This window comes from Syngnathus typhle, linkage group LG21 (assembly GCF_033458585.1).
Source record: "Syngnathus typhle isolate RoL2023-S1 ecotype Sweden linkage group LG21, RoL_Styp_1.0, whole genome shotgun sequence".
In the NCBI taxonomy this organism is placed as follows: Eukaryota; Metazoa; Chordata; class Actinopteri; order Syngnathiformes; family Syngnathidae; genus Syngnathus; species Syngnathus typhle.
The window spans coordinates 5,388,615-5,416,430 of NC_083758.1; the positions used below are offsets into that span (position 1 = coordinate 5,388,615).

Here is a 27,816-nt window from a genome sequence, read left to right on the forward strand (position 1 = left end):
ATGGCTCATCTTATTCGTGGAACATCTCTGATTTTGAGTGTAACACTAAAATATCTCCCTCGTTCAGTTCAAAACATTCGACTGATGTTATTGCAAACTATCAGTAGTTTAACAATTATTGAACATACAATATTACATAAAAAAGTGGTAGTTTTAGGTTTGTTACAATGGGAAATAACTCACTACAGTATATCGATAGTAAGTAGATTTACTCAAGAAGGGTTCGGAAGATAATTATTGACGGACACAGTTCCGTGACAGGAAGTTGCAGCATGAAGAAGAAGCAAGTTGCTCACTGTCAATTTTCCGTTTGGTATCCGATATTTAAGCAACATACAATTAAAAGGTAACGAGGTCAATATGTGTGTAAAGTTAGTTTTATTTTTGTCCTCATTTTTTTCTTGACCATAGTTCAAGACATCATTTCTAAATCACCGCGTTTACTGGTGGTGCTGTGCTATCTTTCATAATGCTGTCAATTATGTTCCTAATAATTATTTTATTGTTTACAGTCTGATTCTTCCACTGCCTCAAAATGTAACAGATTATTTACTGGACGATGGGACGCTGGTAGTTTCTGGGAGGTATGAAGCACCACACTTAAGCAAAAAAATATTTATTTATTTATTATTATTATTGTAATGTTGATTGCATTTTGCAATTTCCTTTCCCAAGTGATCACATTGCACAGCAGCCCCATATTAACAACGATTCCGATGCTGAGGAAGATATTCAGGTGAGGAAAAAATGAAATGATTAAATTCAAGAAAGTGTTCTGTTGCTAATTTAGACATTTGGTTGCTGTTTTTAGTAACTTTTCTGACCACTCTAATTTGACTTTGTTTATTATAAGGCCAAATCGCCCATCTGTGCATTTGTCTTGTTTTGATCTAGCAACCTTGTAACATTTCTATTCCTCTTCTACCTTGTAGTGGTCAGATGATGAAACAACTACCACAGTCACAGTAAGTAACTAAAACATAACTTACATGCACTAATGATGGATAATTGCACAACTTGATCCCTGTGCATATGTCTATCAGGCTCCTGAGTTCCCAGAATTCACAGCCAAAGTGCTGGAGGCGATAAATGCTCTGGGTGGTCGTGTTTTCCCCAAACTCAACTGGAGTGCACCAAGGGTAATCCAGATTGTGTTGAAGCGTAATTTAGTTATTTCAACTTGTAAGATTGTGTTTTCATTTTAGGACGCCAACTGGATTGCACTTAACAGCTCTCTGCAGTGTCAGAGCCTAAGCGAAATATTTCTCCTCTTCAAAAGCTCCGACTTCATCACCCATGACCTCACGCAGCCGTAAGACGCGTATTCACAAGCGTTCGCTTTTTTATAACTGATTTATGTGTAGCATAATCTGGTTTTGTCTGCGTACTTCCCATTTGTGTGCAGATTTCTTCACTGCAATGACCAGGATTCGCCTGATCCTATCATCAATTATGAGGTATTAAAAAAGTTCGAAATGAAGTAGTGTACATTTTTTGTTTATTCTGATAAATGTGCCGTGCTCCTCTCTTCAGCTTGTCCTGAGAAAGTGGAGCGAGCTGATCCCTGGCGGAGAGTTCCGCTGCTTTGTTAAGGAAAATAAACTGATAGGTAAGGTGCTTTTTATATCCAACCAAATATGTAACATCTACATTCGAAATAAAACGGGATCAAAAAGGCAAGGGCGAGCAATTACTACAGCTTCCAGTAGGTGGTGCCAAAAGACTCATTTTAGATATGGTCAAAAAAAAAAGGGGGCCTTGTCGTCAATAGATTTCATTTTATGGGATATGTATTTATTTGTTTGCAGCGATCAGCCAAAGAGACTACACTCAGTATTATCCGCACATCTTGAAGCAAGAGGAGTCCATTGTTCATGCTATCCACCACTTCTTTAACCAGCACATCCAGTACAACTTCTTGGATGAGGACTGTGAGTATATTTTGTTTCATGAATTTGGAATTCGACTACCATATTGATTGATTTGTGTATCTTTTTTTTTTTAACAGTTGTGTTGGATGTCTATAGAGATAGCCAGGTAAGCCTGAGCACATTTGTGACAAGCTAAGACATCAGGAGAGTCATGCTGATTTTTTTTTTCCCCCTTTCTTTTATTGTTTTCAAGGGGAGAGTGTGGGTCATTGATCTGAACCCGTTCGGGGAGGTCACTGACTCCCTTCTGTTCAGCTGGGAGGAGCTGACGTCCGGCGGGGAAGTGGCCCGGCAGCAGGTTAGCCGAGGAGCACTCGCTGCGTGACCCTAGTCGTCGTTCTAATGTGCCGTCGCGTGTTACAGGACGAGCCGGATTTCCGCTACACCGCTAGCGAGGTGACGGTGCAGCCCAGCCCCTGCCTGAGCTACCGAATCCCACGTGACTTTGTGGATCTGTCAACTGGAGAGGACGCTTACAAACTCATCGACTTCCTCAAGCTGGTGAGGATTCCTCCAAAGAAAGCTGCATGGAAGAGCGGCGCATAATTTTACATCCTATCACATCTGGCACTTTTTATAAATCAATAAGAAGAATTTCAAAATGGGTCATTGTGAATAATTTTCTCGAAACCAACAGCAGAAAAGCCAACAGGAGGACGAAGAGGACGAGGAACCTCCGCCGTGACTTTCAAGTTCCCTGCACGATGTGACTCGACACCCCGCCCCACCCCTCAGGTGTCCTGATGCAATCAAATCTGGACATAAGAGAAAATTGTTACGGTTGTAGCTCACGTGTTATGTTTAGCCTCGGTTCCTTTTCATCTTAAATCCCGTCTGCCTTTCTACCGCCCAAACCCAGCAGGACCTTCTCAACCCCTGAGCAAACTTCTTTATTTAACACTAAAGCTCTTGATCACCCAGTCACCTTTAATGCTTCTTTGCCGCCGCCGCCCTCCCGTTCGTCTCAACTAATTTAGTCTGAGCACTCCTGACAAACTCATTGCCTCCATCCTTCAGCCCCCCCAGTGTGTGCGGTTTTCCCATCATGCATCTCTGTAGACCGCAACCCTACGGACCCCCCCATTAAACTTGTTGTCACATATCGACTGAGCTGTCACGTCTGGTGGATGCCCCCAAACGACCACATTGGAAATTGATTGTGCTTTTACATAACGCTTCCAATTACGCCACGAGCCAAACGAGCCCTCCTCACTTTGTCGTGTAGTGTGTGCTGGAGTGTGTACTCCCCCACCGGCGCACCCACCGTCCCCCCCCTCGGCTGGATTGAAATAGCAATTACAGGAGTGTAGAAAAAGCTGGCGAGCTGGGAGTTCTAGTTAAAGGGCCCCGCGTGTGGAAAATACTGCAGGTTTATCATCATTATGGGATGCGGGCCGACGTACGGCCGCAGCGTCCTGCTTTGACCCATTCCTACAATATGGTAGATATTGCAGAAATCAACTGTATCACCATAAAACACCTCCAGTAGTCTTCAAGGGTGAGTCCTTTTACTTCTATTTTATTTTGATGCTCATCTTTGAATACAGTCAAGATGGGAGTCCCAAAGCATCGTACAGTTAATAAAGGTTTACAATGCCAGCAGGGCACAATTTGCTGACTCAGTCCAAAGGGCGAGCGGGAGGGGAGGGGGTGAGGAGCCAGCCGTGTTTTCCTTGGCTACAGCTGAGAAAGGGCTGCAGTGCTTTGCAGTCAGAATACTCATGAGCAGCGCCAGGACTGCGCCTGTCCCGCCCCTCACCCCCCCCCCCCCCCCCCGTTCTTCACTGCCTGTGTCCATGCAAGTATTAAGGCCAGTGTGGGTTGTTGTCGTCCTGCAGCCTGAGATGACCTCTACAGCTGTCCCGACTGAATGTGAGGATCAAATGCTCCCTCTGCTATGAAGTAATGTAGGTGGGACTATACTGTCCTAAATTGGGGGCTTGGGCCGGGGTATTGTTGGCTGTAATATAATGCTGCATTGCTTAAACTGGAAAAGCACTGATAGCTTTTCAATTAATCTCCAGGTGACAGGATTTCTTGTGTCAAGTTTGACAGAGACGCCAAGGTAAATACAGGAAATTGCCATAATAATGTGAATTACACCAATGCTTTATTTTCTAATTTTCCATCAAAACATGATTTTTTTTATGTAGCAGTAAAAAAGTGCAAAAAGTCCAGAACATTTTTTTTCATTAGTCAACCAAATGTAAGTAGTGCCAGTCAGGTTGAAAAATTCTAAACCCTCCTTCTGCCTTTTATTTTTAAAGGCCGTGACAGGAAGTAGAAAAACATCCGGAAATTTGACAGCTGAGGGAGGAAGAAGAGGAGGAGGTGAGAGAGCGATGGAAAGGGGGAGGGCGACGAGACGAGCAGGGTACACGGCAACCTGCTGGAGGACTCACATGGTCCTGCCGCAGCTAAGCTCTCGCTACCGGGTTCAGCTCTCACAAAACTCACAAGGCTCGCCTTTTTGTTGTTTACAATAATTCATTTTCTTTCCTTGCATCCCTCCTCCCCCCCACCCCACCTTGAGCAACGCCATGGCTCGGGAGAACGGAGACACCAGCGGGGGGGAGACGTGGAAGAAGCAGGTCGACGACATCAAGAAGATGTTTGATCTGAAGGAAGTCCTCGGGACGTGAGTAGAAGCAACTTCCACCGCCCTTGACGTTCCCTGAGCATCCGTGCTAGTGTGCAAACAAAGTGACTTTGCGGTGACATCATTTCGACTTGATCAGCACCGGGCCGTCAAATATTCTCATTTGGGATAATGGGCTGCCGTTGCGGAAGCTTAACAGGGCTCATTAATTACTCTCACTTTTCTAAGTCAGTTCATATTTTCCCCTCATTGATCTCATTGTAATAACAGTACAATAATAAATATTTACAGTATAGATTATGCAAATCATCGAAGTGGAACTACATGAGGATCTTGTGTTCCGGTTTGTTGTATTGTTCTTATGATTATAACCACTTTATATTATTATTATCATTATTATGAATGGAGGATGAGCAACAGATATGATTCTACCCAGTTTGACAGTTCAAGTAGGATTCAGTTCAATATTGTTATGTATCCAGATTATTACCCAAAACATGTCAAGGGATGTAATTGGTTGTTCCGTTCCCCGACAAAGTTTGCATCCCACTGTCCTATTAGTCGTATTGACTCCTCCAAAGCTAACGGTGCCGCTAACATTCACGTTCAGGAGTTTTCCAGGACCACAATATCTGGAACAGAAGCTTCGTGTTGGGCCATTTTTTTTTTTTCTTATTTCATATACGGCCGTGACCTCCTGTTCCAAAGTGATGTCCTCACTATTTCCCGAGGGAGGGAGGGAGGTAGGGATTCTTGTTGACAACAGCAAGCTTTTAACAGATTGAAGAAAAGCGCTCTCTCAGCACCAGTGACAGTTTTGTCGTCGCACTTGCACTTTTTTTTTTTTTTTTGCCCCGCTTGAATTTAAACGCTCGTGTCTTGAGAGGGATGTTTCTCGCCTCTTCTTCTTCCTCTGCCTCCTTTTTCCTGCCCTCAGGCTCTCCATAATCCTGACAGCTAGTCGCAGTCTTTTTTTTTTTTCCTCCTGCGACTGGTTTGGACGGCAGCCTGGAGGAGCAGTGGGGGGGGGGGGGGGTGTCACGAACATATGGGACGGATGTAGATTGGGATTAACCAGGTCGGGATTTAGAGGGCCTTCCACCTGAATACAAACATTTGGGCTGGTTGTGTCGTAAGGTTTGACCTCAGCTGTTGATGCGGAGTAGAACCGAGCCCGGTTTCGCAATAGCCACACATTAACTAAGCAGGAGGCAAGAACTGGGTGGCCTACAAGCGGTCACGGAGGAGTGATTTTTGATGAGCGGCAGAAATGAGTTGTTGTCCCAAATGTGGCGGGGTGACCAATGTGTGTGACGATTCATTTGGACCGCTAGCTCGTGCGGGAGCATTCTTTGATGGGCATTTCCTGTAAATTAAAGCAGACAGGATGTGATATCGTCCATCTAGCCCATCACGCTTGACTCGCCTCTCTGGGTCACACTGCCCTTGGCATAATCACTGCCTATGTGCAGCTCCCATGAATTCTGCCGTGGAATTCTTTGTCGTCTGGCTTCAATGTTTTTATTTCCGTGTCAAGGTGCAGCTGGACGGAAGAAGGAAATTCAAATAGGTCGAGATTGCATGTGTTTTCACACGGCCGAGTACCGAGTAGTATCGAACGTCTTTAGCTGTTTGTCCTGTTCGCTAAGCGGCCATTTTGTTTTTCTACTCACAACTCGAGCGCCGGCGCATCCGAAGCTCTTGCCTACGATAGCACGAAATTACCTTCGTCTTCTTTTGTAATATGTCACCTTACCCTCATGCCGCTGTCGTTCACTCCTCAATAATTCAATACTTGTTTTGTTTTTTTGTGTGTGTCTCACCCGCATCGTTTAGCAGGAGACGTGAGAGGAGGACACTGGTTCTAGAAAAAAAAGTAACAATTGCAGCCAAGTGTCAGCTCATGATAAAGAAAGTGAAACCAAGAGGCCCCCAGAAAGACAAAATGTGTGACGCCGACGCACTGGTGTGGTTAGCGATAGCGCTGATGCGTTGTGGGAATGTTGCCGTGTCACCCAGAGCACCCTGCCCTTAATTGCTGCTCTAATTCCCTGCTGCTGCCTCACTTTCTGGGACTCCAGAGCAGCCCCCCCCCCACCCCCCGCCCCCCCTTCCACACTATAGTTCTGGCTTCATATGTTGCGCAACGCCCCCCTAACTGCCCTAAATTCGACCAAGCTGTATTTTGTGTCGTTTTCCAAGTTGCACAATTTACATTTGCCAGTTGCTCAGAGCTCACTCCATGCAAAGGTAAGATTACTATTTTGCCGGGAGTCTCGCTCCGCAGATTGACACGTGCGTATTAATGAGCATAAACTATAGTCCATTATCGGATTTAAGCCTCACATCCAGCTCGTAATGGCCTTCAAGCTAAAAGCTTGCTGACAAATGTGACACGCGGAAAGGTCATTTAAGAACACTTTGCGTTTGTCATTTGAGCCGAAAAAGCTCCGGGGAAGGAAGTTTTTGAATAAATTCATTTTTCACCCATGTAGTCATCAGGCCATTTCATTTCCAACTGAAGTGCTGTGTGCAGCTGAGGCAGGAGAGATGTTAGATGTTTTTGTTGTTGTTTTTTTTCCCCCCGCTTTGACTGGAAGATTTGGTTTCAGTGATGTTGCGCAACCCCACCGGGTCTTGATGCTATCTGTTGTTCTTGAGAGAAATCAGGACCACGGGACTGCTTGTTGTACGCAGGAGCCAATCCAACCTATTTTGTTAGATTGGTTTCCCCTTCGCCGTTATTGTACAGAAGTTCATTCCGTGCTCCAAAGGAGTGTAATTGTGAGGTTGCTATCAGTAAGTCGACATGCTGCGACATTCCTGCTTTCGGTCTCTGGTGAGCACAAAACAACTCGCGATATGAATGCGGACTTTCCCCGTGAAGCCCCGAGCAGTTAAATGACAAGCGGCAAAATTAAATTTAAAAAAATATGGAAGACTTGCTTTGTGTAATACAATACTCATAGCAATATATGTCCAAATATTGGCAGTTACCGTGGTAACACCTCCTCTAGCGTTTCTCAGTCAATTATGGATGATCATTTTTTTTTAATTCAAGCGCAGACATTTCACGCAATTTAAAGCAGACGACACGCACATGTACGTTTTCGAGCACCCGCATATTGTAAAGAGACACACACGCAAACACACACACACTGCTAAGCTGTGCCCTGAAGTACGACACACTTGTGAAACGCATGTTTTGACTCGTGCCAATTTCCCGGCTGTCAATCGTGAAGATTTATAAGGTCAGGAAAGATTGACTCAGAACCGGCAGTGTGTTATTACTCCCGGGGAACCCTGTGCCAACATTGACCAATCTTTTAACAGTTTATTCTCTGAATGTCATCGGTGAGTGTGACTTTCTAAACGTCTGCTTTCCTCATTGTACTCCATTTTAAATTGGCCTCATGATGAAAAATCTAAACAGGAGGGAAGCCTCCTCATATCCTCAGGCTTGTTGCCATGGCGAATTCATCCATGAGGTACACACAAAGCAGACGTTGAGCGCCGTCCTACGTTCATCCAGTCGGTTTCCTTTTTCATCAATGAAACGCTGAGCTGTGCCATGATCCGATTGGTTGCTTTTCTCTTAGGGGAGAAGGAGGGGGGGTAATTGGCTCCCAATATATCCGGACTGTGCTTTTCCTTGTTGTTTACGTCCAACCCATCGATTCCTCCATGCCGTTTCGCCAGCACGCGTGCGCGCTTCTTGTTTTTCCCGTTAATGTTTAATTTTGTCCCCCAGCATGCACCTTCCATCTGCCACAGCATTTTCTGCTAGGAGTCGAGCCCGTTCTGGCCCGCCCCATATGGGCCATGGCAGCGATTACGCACTTTGAGAGCGACTCTCTGCCAATTGTGCAGATTTGTTGTTTTGTGCAGGCATTTCCTTCGGGCGCGTTCTGCCATCTTCATCCCCACTCATCGGAGCCACAGTGAGGACTATAATTGGCTTTTAATTGCTGCCGTGGCAACAGTGCTATTTAAGTGCACCAAAAAGGCGGAAAAGGCACACATGGAAGCTGTTAACTCTGTTTCCCTCGACATATTTTTACAAATGGAGCTTCTTTTTAACCTCTATCGCCGCTGGATTAGAATCTGCAGCCATCACGCCGATCCCTCTTGTTGCCATAGTGATTCAGCAAAGCGTTATTTTTCCTCCACGACGGTCGGGTGAGACCCCCGACAACAGACCCCTTTCAAGGGAGCTGCTAAATTGTGGTTGAGTCATAAGAACCGATGAGAAATTGTTGCATCCTTTGATGGCATCACTTCAGGAACAAAACCCAGACAATGATTTGCGCTTGGCATTGTATTCGCAAAAGAACACGGGAGCTCACGCCAGTGACGTCGCTCGGGCGTTATCTCCGCCAGTGCCCTGTCATTATCGGGCCTTGGCCTGTCTGCATACCCATTCAGAGACAAATGCCACCCACCTCTTTGATTACACCGTTCATTATTTATACGGCAAGAGCAGATTTACAGGGATGACATTATTCCTCCCAGCATGGTGCATTTGTCTGCGTAGTTTTCAATTAATAATTATTATCGCGTCAAACCTCTACCATCATAAAATATTTTTTATATTTATTATATCATTAATAATTATATCCAATTATCATAAATAATTTATATATTTTTTTCAATTATTTGTACAAACTATCCAGCTGACGGCATCCATTGATCGCGCCTTTTCAGGGGAATTCGTCCTTTTGAAAATGACAAGCGCCGATGGCTGCTGTCAGTCTCCGTGTTAAACGTGTCACTGTCACCTTGTCCTTCTTTTTGAGTCCCTTCCTTCCTTCCTCCCTCGTGAGCCAGCTCGTTTGAGAAGCACACATACACCCGACACAATTACACGGGTTCATAGAAGAGGAAATGTGGTGAAGTGCACGAGCCGGCTTTCCAGATGTTGTAGCAGCTCGACTAGTCCAATCAATCACCTTAAGTTCTTTTATTACATCAAATATAGGGGTTGGGCTGAGCTTATTTTATAGATGTGTATAGTATCCGAGTTCGTGCTTTACGGCTGTGCGGCATTTACATTTTAAGTGCGTCCTTCCTCCCTCTCTATCTCTCTCCTGACCTTTTTCCATCATTTCACTGAGCTTGACATTTTATTCAATGAGCGTTTGCATCACTCGAGGGCAAAATATATTCATGAGTATGTTGACATCGGCTCTTATCCTTTACCAATGGTTACAGACAAATATATAACATTAGCATTACTGTATTGAAAACTCAGCTTCTCGTCCGCCTTCTCAGTGCGGCAGTCATTTTAGTTTTGGAAGAATGAACGTTTCTCATGGGTTGTTTTAGCTACACAATTATCTTTGTGCGTACGTTCCCTTTGTGGCTTTATAATAGATGCTCGCTTCCGCGTGGGCTCATGTCTTAAACATACGAGCGACCTCAAGTGCGCAACGCTACATCCCACGCACTTGTTTTGTCGTCACCGGCGACAACCACAACAACAATTATCGGTGCGGGCAGGTGCACGCGTGTACGCGTGACGGACATTCCCGGGTCTTAGGCCCATTACCAGGGGCAACCGGCAGCATGATCATTTGTCACGGTGGCGAGCGTGAGGCGAGAGAAAAACACAGAAAGGCAAATCGAGCAGGAAACCTTCTGTTTTGTGTATCGTCACGCTCAAATGACACAATGAATGAAGCTTTTTTTTTTAGTTACAATCGGGGTGATCAATAGATCTGCTCCCTTTCCTGTTTTAGGTTTATTATGTTTGCCCATCAAAGCGTTTGAAAGTGCCACTGCGTGTCCTTAATTACTTGAGGGAGTGCTGCAATTATCTTCTAACTAGCGGTGATAAACTGTGTTAAATTAGCTAGCTTGCGTTAGCGCTGTTGTGATGCTTTGCACTCTATCTTGGTTGAATATTGAAAGATGGGAAGATGTTCAGCACAGCGGCAAATTGGTGACGCTAAAGGCAAATGATCTGACGATGGGCTCATCTTCATTCATGGCACCGCTTGTTTTTGTGATACGCCGCACACTTCCCAGAACACGCGTGAAGACATGGCCCAATTTGCATTTCAGTTCATTCGCCTTCAATCTTTGTGTCATGGATAAATCGGTGGAAGAATGCCTCCAGTCAATCAGTAATTAAAATGCTAATTTCCTACGTTAGAAGCCGTTCCACTCATTTTGTTCCTCGGGCCCAGTTGACGAAGTTTCGAGAAGAGGCTCTCAATCTCGGCGCTAACCGCGGCGACATTTTCTGTAAACCCGTTCTAATTACACCAGCGACCAAATTAGATTCACGTGCTCTACACAAAAAAATGCTTTTTGTTATTAATTTAACAATATATATTATTATGACGTTGAGCTACAATGAATATTTTTCTTCCTACACGACCAAATCTGAATTTACACTTTTGCAGAGGCGCCTTTTCCGAAGTGGTCCTGGCCCAGGAGAAGCTGACGGGTCGGATGTTTGCGATGAAGTGCATCCCAAAAAAGGCTCTCAAGGGGAAAGAGAGCAGCATTGAGAACGAGATCGCCGTGCTGACAAAGTGAGCAGCTCCACAAACACGCACACACACACACACACAGCGGCGTTAGCCATCTTATTGGTGGTTACTGGGGCAACTATGCATCTCCTCTCATGACAAGCCCCTCCCATCAGCCACGATCAAACCGTATTCATTCACATTTGTCATACAACAAACAAATCACATCTCTAAAAGAGAATGAATGAAATTGGCTCATCCCGGCCCGTCCTTAAATACACTCGCGTTTATTATCACGGCGCATGAGTGAATGAGTCACATGACGCCACTCTACTTTATCGGCGCTTATGCACTCATAGCGACTCTTCGATACTCACCTGGGAATGCCCGAGTGGGCTCGAGCCGTTGGGGATTTACCGCCGCTACCGAAGCGAGCCACGATTAACCCACACGCCCACATTCAATCATTTGCGCGTGAGGTATTAGGATAATGCATGTACAGAGACTTCTCCCCTTTGTCGTAACCATGGAAAAAAAAAAAAAAGAAGTGACAGGATTGAATAGAGGGTGGAAAAAAAAAAAAGATGTCAGCGAGGCAAAATGATTTAAGGACCCAGCTGTGGAATAACACGTTAATCTTTGTTCTTTACAGGATCAAGCATGAAAATATCGTGGCCCTGGAGGACATCTACGAGAGTCCGGATCACCTCTATCTCATTATGCAACTGTGAGTCGCTTTTTGAGAAATGTTCCGAAGGTCAAAGGGTAACATCACAACCGCTGCGCTTTTGACTAATTGACCAAAATGTAAATATCGACCTGATACGTTTATATCGTTCAGTGCCGCATCTCTGCTCAAGCAGCAAATAAGAAATAAATAAAATCGAGTTACTCTAGATTTTATTTGTTCTGGCTTTTCGCGCCGCCGGCTGCACTCGACCGTGGCAGCATAAAACATTTATGTCACAATGTCAGACGGAGAGAAAACTGATCTCGAACACTGATCGAAATACTTAATAGTTAATTTGTCCAAATTTAAATTGAACACCGTCTGAAGTCGAAGCACTAGTTCACCTAATTTGTTTGAAATTCACTCGGGAACAATGTCTTCACAACGAGCGGCAGCTAGCGCGGCAGATCAATGCGGCGTGACAACGTTTGCTTTGTTCCCCGCTTCCCCTTATGTAAGCAGCGCCGCCGCGGGGAAGGCAATCAGTCCGTGCCGCTATGAAAATCGATGAGGGCGGAGAAACTACTGATATTTTTCTCGTGGAAAAAAAAAAATGGACACATTTTAGCGGGGGAAGTTGGTGACGCTAAAGTAAACGTAGCAATGCTAACTACTTTTCCATCAAGACTCAAATTGACATTGCGCAATGATTTTTCACTTTTATTAATTCGCCCAGCAGGGGGAGCTACGTGCCTGCACACTACTCAGTGTGAAATTTGGGCCTGTTTAGTTGAAGGGCAAACTTTTATGTGATTAAGACACACTTGATTTGTGCAGGGTGTCCGGCGGCGAGCTCTTTGACAGAATCGTCGAAAAAGGCTTCTACACAGAAAAAGATGCCAGCACGCTCATCCGACAAGTCCTGGATGCTGTCGACTACCTGCACAACATGGGCATCGTGCATCGAGACCTGAAAGTAATTTCTTTTTTTTCTCAGCGCTGGAATAATGTCAGTGCTCTGTGAGGTCAGAGCGGTGCGTGCTGCCTGATTAGTCGTCGCACAAAGCTTAAGCTCACCAGATGCGTCTCTAATACCCTTATCCATCTGTGAATTTATTTTTACTTTGTAAAAAACCAAAACAAACAGTTGCTTCATCTCTACTTTTTGGTTGTGTCTTTTTTTTTTTGCTACAGCCGGAGAACTTGTTGTATTTTAATCCCCACGATTGTTCCAAAATCATGATCAGCGACTTTGGTCTTTCCAAGATGGAGGGGAGCGGCAATGTCATGTCCACCGCTTGTGGCACACCGGGATATGTCGGTAGGTCATGTGGATTCGTACAAACGGATTTCCAAATTTATGACGCACTTTTGTTTTGGACTAAAACTCCGACATGAATAATGACTTTTGTGGGTTTGCATCTGTTGTGAGAAGACACAGATGTTCAACACGCATCAGCACAAACAAGCGATTGCTCAACTTGTCTTGAGCAGACATCCTTTTTCGAACTTTTATTTCACTTTGTAATATTGCGTACACAGACAACTCACCCTCACTTTAACTTAATACTTTATGAATGTGGGCTTTTATCCCATGGCAGCAAAAAAAAAAATACATTTGACTTTGAATGGTCAGACACATGCTTCAGTTTTTTTTTTTTTCTTGTCTTGTCAATAAACCGTAAACCCACCAAGTCAGATCTTAATGATAAAGAGCAAAGTGCAAAATATTTGCCTCATTGCCAAGCTAATGTTTTGACGATCGCGTTTCTTCCAGTAACACAATCTCATCTCATTACTGTGCAAATGAGGTCCTCAATGCTCAATTTAGAATGCCCTCAAGCGTTGAGAAGAATCTGCTTCACTGGAACACCACAAGGATCCGTACTAAGTCCCCTTGTTTAACATAGTTTGGTATCATTAGAGGATTTAAATGTAGCTCGTTTGTATCGCGTACATAAACCTTCACAATCCTGGTGCTAATCTTGCGCACTAAAATCGAGAAACCAGACATGATGACCTCACATGTTGGAATCGAGCAAAACAACATCACAATGAGTCATGGTGGAACTATAAACAAATACGTTCTCATTCAGCACACAGTGTTTTTTGACCCACATTTGTCGATAAAATGTCTTCCTCCTGGTCCACCATGACATGTTACTCCACGAAAAAAAAAGAATCCGCACACCTCCTTTCTCACCATTAGTTTTAAAAACAGCTGCTTTTTCACATAAAAAAAAAAATCAACAACTCCACTCCTACTTTATCACCCTCAAGCTTCTTATGCCACATAAACAACCACAAAGTGCCCGTAAAAGCGACTTATCAGCAATTAAGAAGCTTGAAGCGCCAAAAGCTTACTCATTCCATCTGTCTGTTGCAGCACCGGAAGTTCTTGCCCAGAAGCCGTACAGCAAGGCAGTGGACTGCTGGTCCATCGGAGTCATCGCCTATATTTTGTAAGTCATTTTCTCAATCGCTCGTGATTTTTAAATGATGTGAGCGCCGGGGTGCGGTGATGATGATGATGCTGTTGCTAGGCGCCATCATCCGAAGCAGATGCACAATGGAAATAAATTGTTGTTTTGTCTTTTGCTGCAACTCGCACACACTGTTGTGTATTTTCCACCTGACTAGGGTTCAAAGGTCAGACGACGATAAAGCGTGAGAGATGGGAATCAAAGAACACACGGAGATTTGCGCGTGCCTGCGAGCCAACCAGCGGCCCCCCCCGCTAGCAGTTTGCACAATTAGTCTGGCGATTTGGACCTTGTTAGCTTTTAGTTGCTGCTCAGGTGGAAAGATCACATCAGGTAATCAGCCATGCGAATTCTAGGTGAGCCCAGAATTACGTGAAAGCAGAGCAACAAAAAGTTTTTCAGGCCGATTGGAGGAGGGATCGCAGCAGGCCTCCTGGTTCCTTCGAAGAGTTTTTCCCGCGAGTGTGTATCGATGGGGAACGGCATTTTAATGAGTCTCAAGGAAAATCCAGAACTTTCGTAATGAGGTGCAGATGATGTTTTGTTGGCTCGGCATTAATTACGATGGAAGATTGAGGCTGTTTGTCTTCAACGCTCCCAATCTCATGTCAGGTGCAAGTAACTGTGAAATCACTCCAAAAGGAGCGCTGTGAAGAAAAAAAAAGAAAAAAAAATGATGAGAGAATGTTGAGCCTGCAATTAAATGAATCAAACAGGTCCGCTTAACTTGATTGGCGTCGAGTTGAAATGAAGTTCTCCCATCCACAGGTTGTGCGGCTATCCTCCCTTTTACGACGAGAACGACTCCAAGCTCTTTGAGCAAATCCTCAAAGCCGACTACGAGTTCGACGCGCCCTACTGGGACGACATATCCGACTCCGGTGAGCCTCCCTTCGATCTTATCTGCCTCTTCTTCACACTGATTCCATTCTGATCTTTTCCAGCTAAGGATTTCATTAGCAACCTCATGGAAAAAGATCCAGCCAAGCGGTTCACCTGCGAACAGGCTCTCCGACATCCCTGGTGAGCGACACGGCAGAGGCAGGCTGACATCCAGACATCAAATCAATAGCCGTATTGATTGAGTCATGAGTGCTAACAAAGTATGCGCTCGTGCGCCAGGATCGCCGGGGACACGGCACTCTGCAAGAACATCCACGAATCCGTCAGCCGGCAAATCAGGAAAAACTTTGCCAAGAGCAAATGGAGGGTAAGAGATGACGATTATTCCTTCGCCGGTTGTTTACCGAGACGGCTCACGGGCTGTTTCTCTGCCTTTTCTAGCAAGCGTTCAACGCCACGGTGGTGGTTCGCCACATGAGGCGGCTGCAGCTGGGCAGCAGCATGGGGAGCAGCGTGGACGCTTCCAACCCCCCCGCCAGACCCGGTCCGAAGCCGGGTACGAGTCAGGCGGACCGCAACGGGCCCGCCGCCGCCGGCTCGGCCGCTAGCCAGACTTCAGCTTTTGACAACTTAGCGACGCCGCGAAAGGAATGTGAGTGTTGAGCATTTTGTACTTAATAAAATTCAATTCAAATTTTTTTGGGGCTCCTCCCCCAGGTGTCGCCACGCCAGCCACTCCCTGCAGCCTGGCCTCGGCGGCCGCTTCTCCCGTGGCGGGGGCCGAGCTGAGCCACCCATCGGCGGTGCCCGCCCCCGTGCTCGCCGAGACCAAGTGACGCCAGGTGACGCGGGGGACCAGCTGGGAGGCCACGGCGCTGTGAGATGAAGGAATGCGGGTGTCCTCCTATTCCCCCTCAGCTGGTTCCTCGCCCTGCTCCGAGGTGAGCAGAGGACCTTCGTTTGTAAGCACGCAGCATCACGACCCCCCCCCAAATGAGCTACCTGGCGCCGAGTCACATTTGAATCTCATCTCCCCTTCACCAATGGAATTCCATGTACGTTAGTTCTTTTCTTTCAAACTGTTGGCAACTGGAATGTTTTTCTATCTTCACTTAAAGGTGGTATGTGTGCTTTCTTTCAAAAGGCCATCCTTGTCAAATTTGCTCGGAAATTCAAAAGATCATTATCAAGACGATGGGTGGCCACTACCTCATGCTAATTAGCAGCTTTGGAGTCCAAACGCTTCTCCCTAAATGGAGTCCCCCCCCCCCCGCACTTCCGGATCTGTCGCTCGTCTCTGTTCTCGGAAAGTGGTTTGTTCCTTTTCGAAATGCGACACATAGCACCTTTAAGATCTTTTTTCCTTTGGGGCTCGTCCGTCTTTGTGTCTTCGTGCTTCGAGAAGTGCTTTAAAAGTAACTTGTGACTGTTGCCAGAGGAAAATACGAGTTAGCGCTTTTATCGATTTTGCGCGGCGAAGGGCCGGATAACCGACACGGATTTGACACCAATGTACACTACATGGACAAAAGTATTGGGACATCCATTTCCACTACTTCGAGGTGTCCCAATACTTACGTATGTCCATATCACGTTTATTATCGGTACGTGACGACGCCCCGATTTGAGAATGGCCCCGCCTCTGTTCCTCGCCACCGTCGATCGAAGCCATGATGTCGCCGCGCGCCGTCTCGCTGCACCCAGTGCTCAGGGAAAACTGCAGCCGTATGGAATTTCACTTTTGCATTGCTCCAGCTATGTAAAAAATTGCACATACACATGATTGCGGCAATTTTTTTTTTTTTTTTTTTGGACTGGCGATAATGGCCTTTGCAGCAAAAGCAGAGCGGCGCAATATATCAGATTGTCATTCGATGCTATCCCTTTATTACGCAAGCGTGGAAGTGCCAATGTGGAGTTAACACTTTTAAATGGCTATTTTCAAATATTGGAACTTATTAGCCAATCCAAAGTGTTCCCGCCGCAGTGACTGCTCCACGCTTCCCGTACTTGATCGTGAATATGTAGCCAAAGACCAGAGTGAAGAATACGACGGGAATTCACACGAGGCTCGGCGGAATTCGACAGGAAAGCGATGATGCTTTGATGGATTTTATATGATTTGATATGATCGTTGTTATTTGCCATCTTTTGTTTTTGGAGTGTGTTTATTTCCTCTCCCGAGAGTGCCGCCGCCGCCGCCGGATGTCCGACTGCGACGATCCAGCCGGTTCAATCGGACATCGATCCACCCGGTGACGTGTTTTGTCTCCTTTTGCGGGTTGCCGTGTAGTTTTTGGATGGCGGTCTGTGACATGCTTTGTGAGCTCTCAATTGCCATGATTGTAAGTATTTATGCACATGTTATTTAAAGCCACTGCATGGAGGACAACCTGTAATATTCCCACAACCCCCCCGAAATCGAACCGGCTTCGTCTTGTCCGTTTATTTTCGCGTGTCTTTCGATGCATGTTGTCTCAGTGAACAGTCTTGAGTTTTGTTTTGAATTCAAACGTGAATGTGTCAAAGTAGTCGTTTATTACCTCTAAAACAAACACCGTTTTTTAGAGCTCCATGTTTTTTCTCAGAGGAAACTAAGCGTCATTATTGAAGGAAAAAAAAAAATGTTTATACATAAGGGCTGAATCTGATTATTTGTGATGAACCTGTATGCTGTACATATGGAGATGGATTGCTATGCATTTGAAAAATTCAGTTATTTTTCTTTTTAGGGAGGGGAGGGAGGGAGGAAATCCTGAAAAGTATATTAATTGGAATGAAAGAAAGAGCCTGCTCTTCAATCCCTGAAATTCACGTCTGTTTTTTCTATAGGAAAGAAATGATTTCCCGACCATTATCGGTAATTTCACGAAAAGAGATTGAATTTTGATGAATGTGCTGTACTACGGGCAGAGGCTTCATGATCATACTGGTATGTCTTTGCTTTTGAATGCAATGTTTAAAATGCTTCTGTATATAAATTGTGAATATAAATGATCATTTACGAATGTTTTGATGTGCCGGCTTGAGTTCGTGGATGAGCGATTGCGTGTTTTGATTGTATTGTCTTTGGAATGTTCGGACGGGGCAGGGGGGGCGGGACTAAAGTCCTTGTTAAGAGTTTTGACTTTTGACAGTGGAGTCGAATGTTTCGTGTTCCAGTACCAGTTCAGTGTCAGTGAACAACATTTATTGATCTCAGGCTTGCGTTTTTTGCCATTTTAAATGAGGAAATCCAAAGCTGTGACAACTCTGAAACACACTGTTATGGAATTCAAGTGGCTCTCATATGACAACAGTATCGTCTCAGTATCTGTGTTGTGTGTAAAAAAAAAAAAACGATTCTGGCACCGATGTCCAACATTTTGTCACAGAATGGCGTTTCAGTTCTACAGACAAATATATATATATATAATTGTTTTTATTTTAATTAGAATTTTATTTATTTATATTTGTGGCCATAATTATATTAATTTTAATTAAAAAAAATGTTTGCCTCAACAGATCAAACAAAATATGAAAATATTCAAAACAAAAGAAATAATGAAAATATTTCGCTTAACTCAAATGCGGGTCTGAATTTAGGGCCTCGACTATTGTTTGTAGGACTGAAAGTCTCTCTGCAGTGCTTGTTATGGTGACCAAGTGTCTCCCCAGTCTTCTTTGTCTTGGTCCTCGCCCATCTGGCACGCCAGCGTCACTCGCGCTCAACGACACCCCGGCGTACTGATGCTTCTGACTTTGCGCGTCCACCGGGCTTGTATATCGGATGCCTTCGACAATCATGTGCACATATCAGTTACCATGACGACACAAGCTGGATTCTCTTTTGTTCTTCTTTGTCTCCTGGAATAAATCCTGAATGATCACTAAAACATGTTTTTTTTTTTATCTTCCTTTTTCCTTTTTATCACACTTGTTTCCTTTTTGGATATTGTTCTAATTCTACTTCTTCTCCCCCCCCCCCCCCCCCCCCCCCTCGAAGTAGGATTTAGGTTCCGTGCATGTGGCAATAAGGCCGAATCGAGCATATGAGGTATTTGGTGTAAAACAGATGTCGAGCAGACAAAAGACAGATGCCGCAAACTCTCCAGGCAATTGTTACCTTTCTTGGCTCCAGTTGGAATTCTGCATCAGAAGCCGGAAAACACATTGTTTGCAGATGCTGCTGTTTGACCACTAAAAAAAAAAAAAAAAAAAAATCGGACCTTCCGCCACAAGTTTTCTCTATCATCCGAACCTAATCCACAATTGTTATGATGCTTCCGATAGCTTGATATGTCTCTGAATGATTTCCAAATCCCTGTAAATATTCCAGATTTTTTTTTCTATGCCTGCAGGTTAAACGTGGAAAAAAAAAATCCCTCCTCATTATGGGAAGTCGATATACAGAGGTGATGTATTTTCCCTGCATTACATCTCAAAACCAGTAATAAGACTTTCCATTCAGGCTTAATTAGAAGAATATTTCAGCGCCGTCCCGCTGTTCTTGACCCCCTCACAACACACATTCCATTCACTTGATGAAGCAGACATGCACACTAGTCCTCTCCACACTTTACAGCGTATCCTCTGACCTCCAATTCTCTTAACACCCTAATAAACGTAGGGCAGCGCCGTTTGATTCAAAGTTTAAAAATCAGACACATTACAAGATCAAGATACATCACAAATTCAAATCATATTCACATTCCATCTAGTTTATTATATCAAAATATGAGTAAAAACTTTGCAGCCAATCAGATTGCTGCTTAAACTGACACAAGATTTTATTCTATATGCTGTAATAGGTGATATTGGATATGAATCATACATTTGAGCATTTTGAATCAATGTTATGAACCAGTAGCTTGGTTTTCCACCCTTTATGACTCAACATGGAGAAAATCTAGAATGCAGACTGAAATCCAGATACTGGGATGGTTTTTGTCCACAAAGACCGCCCAGCAGTCTCTCATAGTCCAACCTTCAGGTTTGATCAGAGTCGAGTTCTCTGCCGTAGGGCCGAGCCGGCGTATCGCCCCGGCGGGGGTTCTTCCTGCGTGATGGTGTTGAGGTGATGGCCGACTTGGCGCTCGGCCGCCGTGAGCCTCACCAGCAAGTCCTGCGCCTCCTCCTCAGCCTTGCGCGTAGCCTTGCGGGCGTTCCTCAGGGAGCGCTTCACTTTACGGACGCGGCTCTTTAGTTGTTTGTTCCTGCGCTCGGCGGCGGCTAGGCGCTCCTGGAGGTCACGGGCTCGCTCCTCCTCGTCGAACAGCGCCGCCTGCATGGAGGAGCACAGCAGCTGGGGGGGGGGGGGGCACAGAGTCAACGTGCTTGTTTATTTTCCTCACAAAACTGGAGGACAAACCTCTCAGCGTCTAGCTGTGTAAGTGATGTGATTTACCCAGCATGCACTTGGAGTATATTACACTTCTTCTTTCATCACTGCACACCAGGAATACCATTATACGCCCTGATATGTTTTTTTTATTTTTTATTTCTCCTCCAGTGACAATTTTAGAGGAACATCTACACAATGCAAGTCCAATCAAAATAGATGAATATATTTGCATTTGTGAAGTCTTTCTCAAGAAGGTTGATTCTCTGTGGGGTATCTAAAACATCTGTCAAAACATCCTTCCAGCTGTAAAAATAACAGTTTAAGGCACCCATGTAAATTATAACAGTTGAAGAAAATGTTTTGGTATTGACTACCTTTCAAACTGATGAAAGTCCTTGTAAAACATTTACGAGAGCCAGAAAACATTGTTCTAGCTTTGAGTAATTCTCTCATCAGCACAGGTTAAATGTCAATTTCGCATTATATAATAATAGGATCGGGGGAAATAATGGCTTATCTTTCAGTGGAAAGATTACATGGTAGCCTCTAATGAAGGGTTTTGAAAAGAGAGGAAGTCCTTCAGGGGGTGTCTGCTTCCCGCAGGGGTGAAACAACAACACCCCCGCATTCAATTTTAGGAAGTCACGTCTTGAAAGCTTCAAGTGTCCACCCGGGAAAGAAGTTTTTCCCAAACTGAATGGCAAGAGGTGACAAAAAAAAGAAATCTTGGGAAACTCCTCAACACCTGTACTGCCTCGCCTTGACCTCCATGACCCCCTAAAGACGTGCAAGTGCTTGTCATCCACAAGCCTGGAGGTCAAAGCCACACACAAACCAAAGATGCTCTTTTGCTTTGTGCTCAGGCTTGAGTAAGTTTGTGTCCGTCACAGATGAACATCTCTGCTATTTGACCTTTAACCTCCGCCGCCGTTCAGTCACTTGCTTTAATCCTCACCGGCTGACACGTGTGGCCCAATCACGTGCTTGCTGCATATTAGTACGTTTCTCTACCCCAGTGGATTCAAAACCCCAAGAATAGTTAATTTACAGAGGCGTAGTTGCGAGGGGGGTTTGGGGGGGACCTTAACCTCCCCACACTTTTACAGCCAGTAAAACAATTCAATTCCTTTTTAACATGTCATGGCATGTTTTCTCGAGCTGCCCACGAGCAGTCAGCGGAGGAACAAAAATGTTTAGCTTACCAGCCTGCTTGGGTGCATTACGCTAGTTATCTTGCTTGCTAGCTACATTTTCATGCTGAAAACAAATCAAAATTCTCCTTGAGTATCTCAACAATTTGCCCCCCACAACATTGAATATTAACACCCTACCCTGCTGTCTTCCGCAGTGTCCCACTCGGGGCTGAAAGTGTGGAACGGCTGGCTCCCCTGAGTGCAGTTGGAGAACTGGAAGAGGCTGGAGAAGGTTCGCCGGTTCTCGGCCGTGTCGGGGAAGATGGCGTCCTGGAAGTTGACGCCGTGGGGCAGGATATTATAGTTCTCATCCATCCTAGTGGAGGAATCGTAAACATTCAGAAAGGATGCCGCACGTCAGGTGAGTTGTTTATGTCTCCACCATTGATGCTGGAGTTCTCCAATAGTATCACAACCATCAAGAAATGACCATGGAAAAATATTAAATCTAGAGTAGGTCAGAAATATTTCGATTGAATAAAATATTATTCCTAGGGGGTGCGCTTGTCAATGAATTCAACTCATTTGGATACCTGAGGAAGAAGAAGTAGGAGTAGTTCTCCATCACCGTGTGAGATTGACAGGAGAGGTAGCCCAGGCCGGTGAAATTAAGCCGGGACCCCGCCGGGACCTCCAGCATGCTCCCCCAGGCTTGATCGCATAGCAGCTCCACCTCCGCCGAGTACAGCAGCCCTTCCTCCGCGCCCTCGTACCCGTAACCGAATCCGACGGGCAGCGAGTTGTAGAGGCTGTCCACCCCACCGCCCAGGGGCTCCCGGTGGATGGCTAGAACCCGCGCGTACACGATGATCTCGGCCAGCTCCGCGCGGCATCCCTCGCTCAGTGGCCGCCACTCGGACGGCAGCTGGCAGCCGTGCGTCAAAGTGTCTCGGTGCGTAAATACGCCAAGCAGTGCAATGAGAATAACCGTGAACGTCATCACGGAGCCCCGGAGTGATGTTCAGCTTGCAATTGCAAGTTGAGTTACAATTGGACGCTTACAAATCCAAAAAGTCCGCTCCATAAATTGGAAAAGCGCAAAGAACCTGCTGCTTTCGTGCAAACTTTGGGAGCCAATTCTAAAGTGTCCTTCTCACACGCCTCCTTTTTTAAGAGCTCTGCAGGGAGCATCGGTGCTGCATTCAGGGACACATGAAAAAGTGGGTCAAGTGTGGGCTGATTGGTGTACATGGAATTCGCATAACTCACTTTTCAATTCAGAGTTAAATATTGAGATTGCTACACAAACTGGGAATGCACTTACAAGAAATAACCCCTTTTTTCTTCTTTCTCGCATACCTGTAATTCCTTTATTCTTTCCTTCCTTCCATCCATTATGTATTATGCAAATTTGTAATAACAAAGGAGACTGATGAAAAAGCAAAGGAACATTTAAACTTAACCATTACCCGTTTGTGCCTGTACAACACTGCCATCTAGTGGATTTAAATTGAATGCCAACATGCTTGAATAAAGGCTGTAATTTCAATGTTTTTTTTGTTTTTTTTTAAAGGAAACTTAAGAAGATATGCAGCGGTTAAGGCATAGTATTGGTATATTTGGTAAATATGCTTAAAATTTGAGCAAAATGCTTCACGGCGTGACGTTAGTGATCGACGTAAAACGAGAACCGACGCGTCGTAGCTACGGTTTATCCTTTGTGACGTCAACCAAAGGGAACAGATTCAGTTAAGTGCGCGTATCTCATGACAGGAAAACGAGACGAAGACGTCTTCAAAATAAAAGGTTTCGGTGTTCTCACGGCTCCTATGAAAGGGGTTGTTGAGTGCTTATCTTATTTTGAAGTCAATAACTATTGTCTTTCTTTTCAGTGCTGGACTTGAATTTCACCCAAACCAGAACCGGATATTGTAAGGTTCATCAACAATCCAACACTTACGTTAATCTCCATTGTTGCTTACTTGTTTTCGACACGAACATCTAAATTTGCTTTCCGGATTCCACTGAAGGTCAGTTTTAAGCTTATTTCCTTGTTTTGTTGTGACGCAGTCCGGAAATGTGTTGACTTCACAGCTAAATTAATTTTGAAAGAAAACGTGGCTCGTCATTTAGTACGTATCGAAAGAGAAAGTAGATGATGATTGTAATATTTCGTCCAAAAGTGAAGTTTATTCTTCCACTTGTGTCTGCTGGAGATTTGTCTCCACAACGAAAACAAGACAGCACGTTGGAATGAAAAACAGCCGTAAAAACTAAAATACTGATGAAACTTACGAAGCTAAGCTACATTTAAAACATAAACAGATCAAGACGAATCAGAATAAAACACAAAATTGACTTAAAACAAATCTAAAACTGCTATTAGAGTGTGTTTTCATGAAGAGCGCTTTAAACTTTACTGTATATTTCATTAATAGAAGACAAACCACCGTCGTCATCCTTTTTTTGACCTTGAAAGACTTTTCCAACTGACCCGATGGATGATTAAGATGTCATGTGACCTGCAGATGACATGATGTCATTTTAAAGTGCCTGGTTGTTTTTCTTGCTAGTGCAGCATGCTTAAGTCCTGAGTCACTTTTCAGGCATTGTAATGACAATCCGAAAAGTTATGCACTGTATTAAGACCAAACAATGCCACAATGATGAATACATCTATGACAGTATCGCCTGAAACCAGGCTTGCAAAATGAGGGGAATTTTCAGCGAGCTACTTTCCTCCCTTTTTTGTAACCCTTCCAAACAATATTATTGCTGTAAAGAGCAACGTTTTGTCTTTTACTTCTCTCAGCATCATGGGTTCCGTCGAGCCCGTACTGAATGGGGACACTGCTCGCTCCCCCAGTATGGTGGAAACGTCAGAGGAGGCGTTGGTCCAGATGAAAACTCTTATTCAGGAAAACCGCAACCTTAAAGGTGAGTGAAGGTCACGTTATCGAAATGATCTTTGCACGTCCACTTGACGCGCTTTTCCCCTTTCCCGCAGAGGCTTTGCGTCAGACCAACCTGTCGATGAAAGAGCGTTTTGAGGAGCTGTTCTCGTGGCGCGAGAAGCAGCGGCAGGAGCGGGTGTTCCTGGAGACGAGGCTCGGGGAGGCCCGGGTTCAGTTGGAGGCCCTTGCTATGGAAAACCAGGAGCTCAGCAAGAATGTGACGCAGTCACCCTGTGCTTTGGATGGCTCACAAGTGAGTGGGCTTGTTAGGCAGGAGATAGATTCTGGAAACAAAAATCAGGAAAGCGGCAGGGATGCACACGATGAGCAATGCAATCCTAATTTTCACTCAACATGTCATTTCCAGGTCATGCCTTCCGGTCACAGCGCCGAAACGGACGCCCTGCGCGCTCTGGTCAGCCGACTGCAGGCGGAGAAGAACGACCTGGTGGCTCTCAACTCCGAGCTGCATCTGAAGTGCCAGCCCAACTCTTGTGAAGACTCCTTTATCGAGATCGTAACTGTGTCGGTGAGAAGAAAACATCAACCTTGAAGCGCGTTAGATGTGTTTAATCAAAAGACAACTGTCTTTTCAGGACGAAGTCGGCGTCCTGAAAGACGCCAGTGAGAGCAGCAAACATCTCGACGCGAGCATGACGGCGTCCCGTCTGGACAGCGAGGAGGTGACCGTCAGTCACCTGCTGCAATCCCTCAGGAACGAGACCCAGCGAGCGGAGCGGCTGCAGGCCGAACTGCAGGCAACCGTTGACATGTAACTTTTTTTTTTTTTTTTTTTATCATTCATAAATGCAGTCCGTCAATTCTTTCCCTCAACCTTGCTGCACTCTTAACAGAATAAGAACGATGGAGGAAAAGAAGAGTCAACATGCGACCATAACAACACAGACAAGCTTGACAGAAGAGACCAGAAACAATTCGGAGAAGGTCGAGGTATTCATGTTTTTATGTATCTGTGTGAGTAAATTTGCTGTTGTTAGTCAAAATCAGGCCTTCTAAATCAAAATAAATAATGAATAACCGAATTCTCACAAGGAAGTGGCTGGACGTGGCTTATCAAAATTGGCTGAACGCTTTGTTTGCATTCCAGGTGGCCTCCGAGTTTATAAGATCGCAGATGATGGCATTGGTTCAAAAGCTGCAGCTGGCCCAGAGTAAGCTGGATGAAGCGGAAGGCATGAAGAAGAACCTGCAGGAGCGGTTTGTTAACAATTACTTTGAGGGTAAACAAGCATATCGGATCGCGCTGTCATGCCTCAACCTGATTCTCGGCGCAGATGTCACGAGATGGAGAACGACGTGGCCGCTCTGAGGGCCCAACTGGTCGACACGCAGGCTGTTAAATCGCAGAACGAAAAGCTCAAGGTGCAACTCGACAGCATTAAGGCGCAGAGCTTAATGGTGCAGAAGAGGTCCGGGGAGGAGAGGTCCGTGAACACTCGTACTCGCAGCGCTGATGGGGAAAATAAAGCTTCAAACACAGAGTGCCATTTAGAGGCGTGGAAAAATACAGCAACCGCTTCACCAAGCAACTTTGAAGCTTCATTTTCCCATCACAAATTTGTCCCTTTGAATGACACGAAATTCATTTTGGGTCAGGAGCAACCTGGCCCAGCTGAAGGACGCCTACGCTAAACTGTTCGAAGACTACAATGAGCTCCAGGAAGAGCAGAAGAAGAGAGAGGTAATGTGTCAAGCAGCAAAATTATTCGCCGGTTTGCTATTTGCTTTGAATCAGGTCAAGTGACTGGTGCCGCAGGCCGGGTTGGTGGGCAAGGAGGTGGTGGACGATCTTAAAAGTCAGCTCAGCGCCGCTGAGAAGGCCCTGGCTACCAAGCAGGAGCACATTGACATCTTGAAGCAGGAGGTCTTCAAGAAGGAGAAGGAGCTGGAGAGCATCTCTGTCCTGGAGGCGCAGGTGGGCAATTTTGTGGCTCTTGAAAGCCATAGTTTTAGTCTTTTAACATCTTCATTTTCATATTTGATGTGTTTGAATGGTGGCGATTCCCTCTCTCCTCAGGCCGAGGTCTACGCCTCTGATTTTTTTGCCGAGCGGGCGGCGAGGGAGAAACTGCACGAGGAGAGGGAGCGTCTCTCTGTTCAGCTGGAATACGTAAAGAAGCAGAACATCCATCTGCAGGAGAGGAGCCGGTATGGCGAAAGATTGACAAACAGCACCGCAACTGGTGGTAGCAGCCCATGCAAAGTGGCTACAGGCAGGCAATTCAATTAGCAAACAAATCCGACTTTTTCTAGGACCACTACGCAGGAAGCAAAACTGTCCCATTTGCTGAAAACACATCTCAAATATGCTTCTCAGTTATTTTCTGTTGCACCCTCATAGGAAGAAGAAAATCTTTCACCTTCCCCAACTCTCCGCAGCAAATACGAATAGCATCAATTGTTTGTAAGTCATAATTAGTATAATATAAATATAAAGTAAACAAAAAAAGAAAATATGCAAATGGCTGCTGCCACCTTGTGTAGAAGATGCGCAATTACACCTTATTCACATGCGCTACCCAGGACTGCACTAAAGGTGACGTTCCGTTTCCTCACTCTTGCTGAATTGTGTGTCCACAGGCAGACGTTAGGTGAAATGCAAAGAAGACATGTGCCAAATCCAAATGCACAAGGGCAAGCTTTAGTTTCAAGAGGTATGATTTTTGTTGTTGATTTCTCGACTTGATGCTTTAAGGAAACAGTCTGTGATTGGGGGTGGAAAAAAATGGCCACTCAGCAGTTCTTTTTTTTTTTTGTCTTGCAGGCACCAACTGGCAGCGTCAGGGCGGTATTCCCGCACACGTTTGTCCAAAGTGCGAGGCAATACTGCCAGATCTGGACACTCTGCAGATCCACATCATGGACTGCATCAACTAGCCCCCGTCTCGTTCGTTTATGATAGCCGTAATTGCACTTTAATCTGAGTCTTCCTCTGGACTTAACTGTTTCCTGCGATGAGACGAGAACGGTTCGAGTCAGCGACTCCTCGCTTGTTCAAATGCAAGATTCGGAAGAGTTGATATCGTTTTCACGTTTGACGTCATCTCAGTTTTGTTTGCGTGAGTCAAGGCAATATGCAAGGTAAATAAATCTGTCACTCGGGGGCTTTTGTACTATTGGGTATTTGAAATTTATCATCGGGCACATATACTTTATATAAGCAGGTATATTTAATTTTAGGAGGCTCACACCGTGGCAACCTTTTGACCCTGCACACTGCTCTTGCAGAATGTTCTGTTAAATAAATTGATGTCATCAGGTCAGAGCATTGTTTTCTCTCTGATAAGTGAGCACATGTCCATGCATTTCAAAATGATTTAATCTTAACAATTGGAGTGAATTATAGTCCTCAAGCTCCTGAAAACGGTCGTCATTGCCTTCCT

The 27,816-nt window shown here is 45.1% G+C and overlaps 4 protein-coding genes across 12 annotated transcripts; 3 read left to right on the plus strand and 1 right to left on the minus strand.

Annotated features, from left to right (window-relative positions):
- The first annotated feature begins 188 nt into the window (after positions 1 to 188).
- On the plus strand, positions 189 to 3,037 carry cdc123 (cell division cycle 123 homolog (S. cerevisiae)). Of its 2 annotated transcripts, none has more exons than XM_061268306.1 (13): positions 189 to 346; positions 513 to 584; positions 676 to 736; positions 933 to 965; positions 1,044 to 1,139; positions 1,206 to 1,312; positions 1,406 to 1,457; positions 1,534 to 1,609; positions 1,809 to 1,931; positions 2,009 to 2,037; positions 2,125 to 2,229; positions 2,295 to 2,432; positions 2,569 to 3,037. In XM_061268306.1, exons 1-13 carry the CDS (start codon positions 273 to 275, stop codon positions 2,614 to 2,616), a joined length of 1,014 nt encoding a protein of 337 aa, XP_061124290.1. In that variant the 5' UTR covers positions 189 to 272; the 3' UTR covers positions 2,617 to 3,037. The 2 variants fall into 2 exon arrangements, with proteins under 2 accessions (XP_061124290.1, XP_061124291.1); XM_061268307.1 differs by having other exon boundaries at positions 2,572 to 3,037.
- On the plus strand, positions 2,644 to 18,877 carry camk1da (calcium/calmodulin-dependent protein kinase 1Da). Of its 6 annotated transcripts, none has more exons than XM_061268304.1 (15): positions 2,644 to 2,666; positions 3,770 to 3,838; positions 3,956 to 3,996; positions 4,199 to 4,262; positions 4,465 to 4,569; positions 10,938 to 11,069; positions 11,659 to 11,733; positions 12,514 to 12,652; positions 12,871 to 12,997; positions 14,063 to 14,138; positions 14,928 to 15,040; positions 15,104 to 15,182; positions 15,282 to 15,369; positions 15,444 to 15,654; positions 15,720 to 17,688. In XM_061268304.1, exons 5-15 carry the CDS (start codon positions 4,472 to 4,474, stop codon positions 15,836 to 15,838), a joined length of 1,257 nt encoding a protein of 418 aa, XP_061124288.1. In that variant the 5' UTR covers positions 2,644 to 2,666; positions 3,770 to 3,838; positions 3,956 to 3,996; positions 4,199 to 4,262; positions 4,465 to 4,471; the 3' UTR covers positions 15,839 to 17,688. The 6 variants fall into 6 exon arrangements, 4 of the variants coding, with proteins under 4 accessions (XP_061124288.1, XP_061124287.1, XP_061124286.1 ...); XM_061268303.1 differs by lacking the exon at positions 2,644 to 2,666 and adding an exon at positions 3,175 to 3,429 and having other exon boundaries at positions 3,770 to 3,842; XM_061268302.1 differs by lacking the exon at positions 2,644 to 2,666 and adding an exon at positions 3,175 to 3,429.
- An 809-nt stretch (positions 18,878 to 19,686) lies between these two features.
- Positions 19,687 to 22,652, minus strand: ccdc3a (coiled-coil domain containing 3a). The gene is made up of 3 exons (XM_061268310.1): positions 22,052 to 22,652; positions 21,657 to 21,834; positions 19,687 to 20,286 (listed from the first exon to the last, which is right to left on the minus strand). The coding sequence occupies exons 1-3, from the start codon at positions 22,456 to 22,458 to the stop codon at positions 19,981 to 19,983; spliced, it is 891 nt and encodes a 296-aa protein (XP_061124294.1). The 5' UTR covers positions 22,459 to 22,652; the 3' UTR covers positions 19,687 to 19,980.
- optn (optineurin) lies at positions 21,738 to 27,696 on the plus strand. Of its 3 annotated transcripts, none has more exons than XR_009710832.1 (15): positions 21,738 to 21,879; positions 23,351 to 23,488; positions 24,271 to 24,395; positions 24,466 to 24,665; positions 24,780 to 24,941; positions 25,009 to 25,184; positions 25,267 to 25,363; positions 25,521 to 25,630; positions 25,708 to 25,857; positions 26,030 to 26,114; positions 26,190 to 26,348; positions 26,451 to 26,646; positions 26,775 to 26,837; positions 27,014 to 27,087; positions 27,198 to 27,274. XR_009710832.1 is itself a non-coding variant. In XM_061268293.1 (15 exons), the coding sequence occupies exons 3-15, from the start codon at positions 24,275 to 24,277 to the stop codon at positions 27,308 to 27,310; spliced, it is 1,641 nt and encodes a 546-aa protein (XP_061124277.1). In that variant the 5' UTR covers positions 21,738 to 21,879; positions 23,351 to 23,488; positions 24,271 to 24,274; the 3' UTR covers positions 27,311 to 27,696. The 3 variants fall into 3 exon arrangements, 2 of the variants coding, with proteins under 2 accessions (XP_061124277.1, XP_061124278.1); XM_061268293.1 differs by having other exon boundaries at positions 26,451 to 26,581; positions 27,198 to 27,696; XM_061268294.1 differs by lacking the exon at positions 26,775 to 26,837 and having other exon boundaries at positions 26,451 to 26,581; positions 27,198 to 27,696.
- Positions 27,697 to 27,816: the final 120 nt, after the last annotated feature.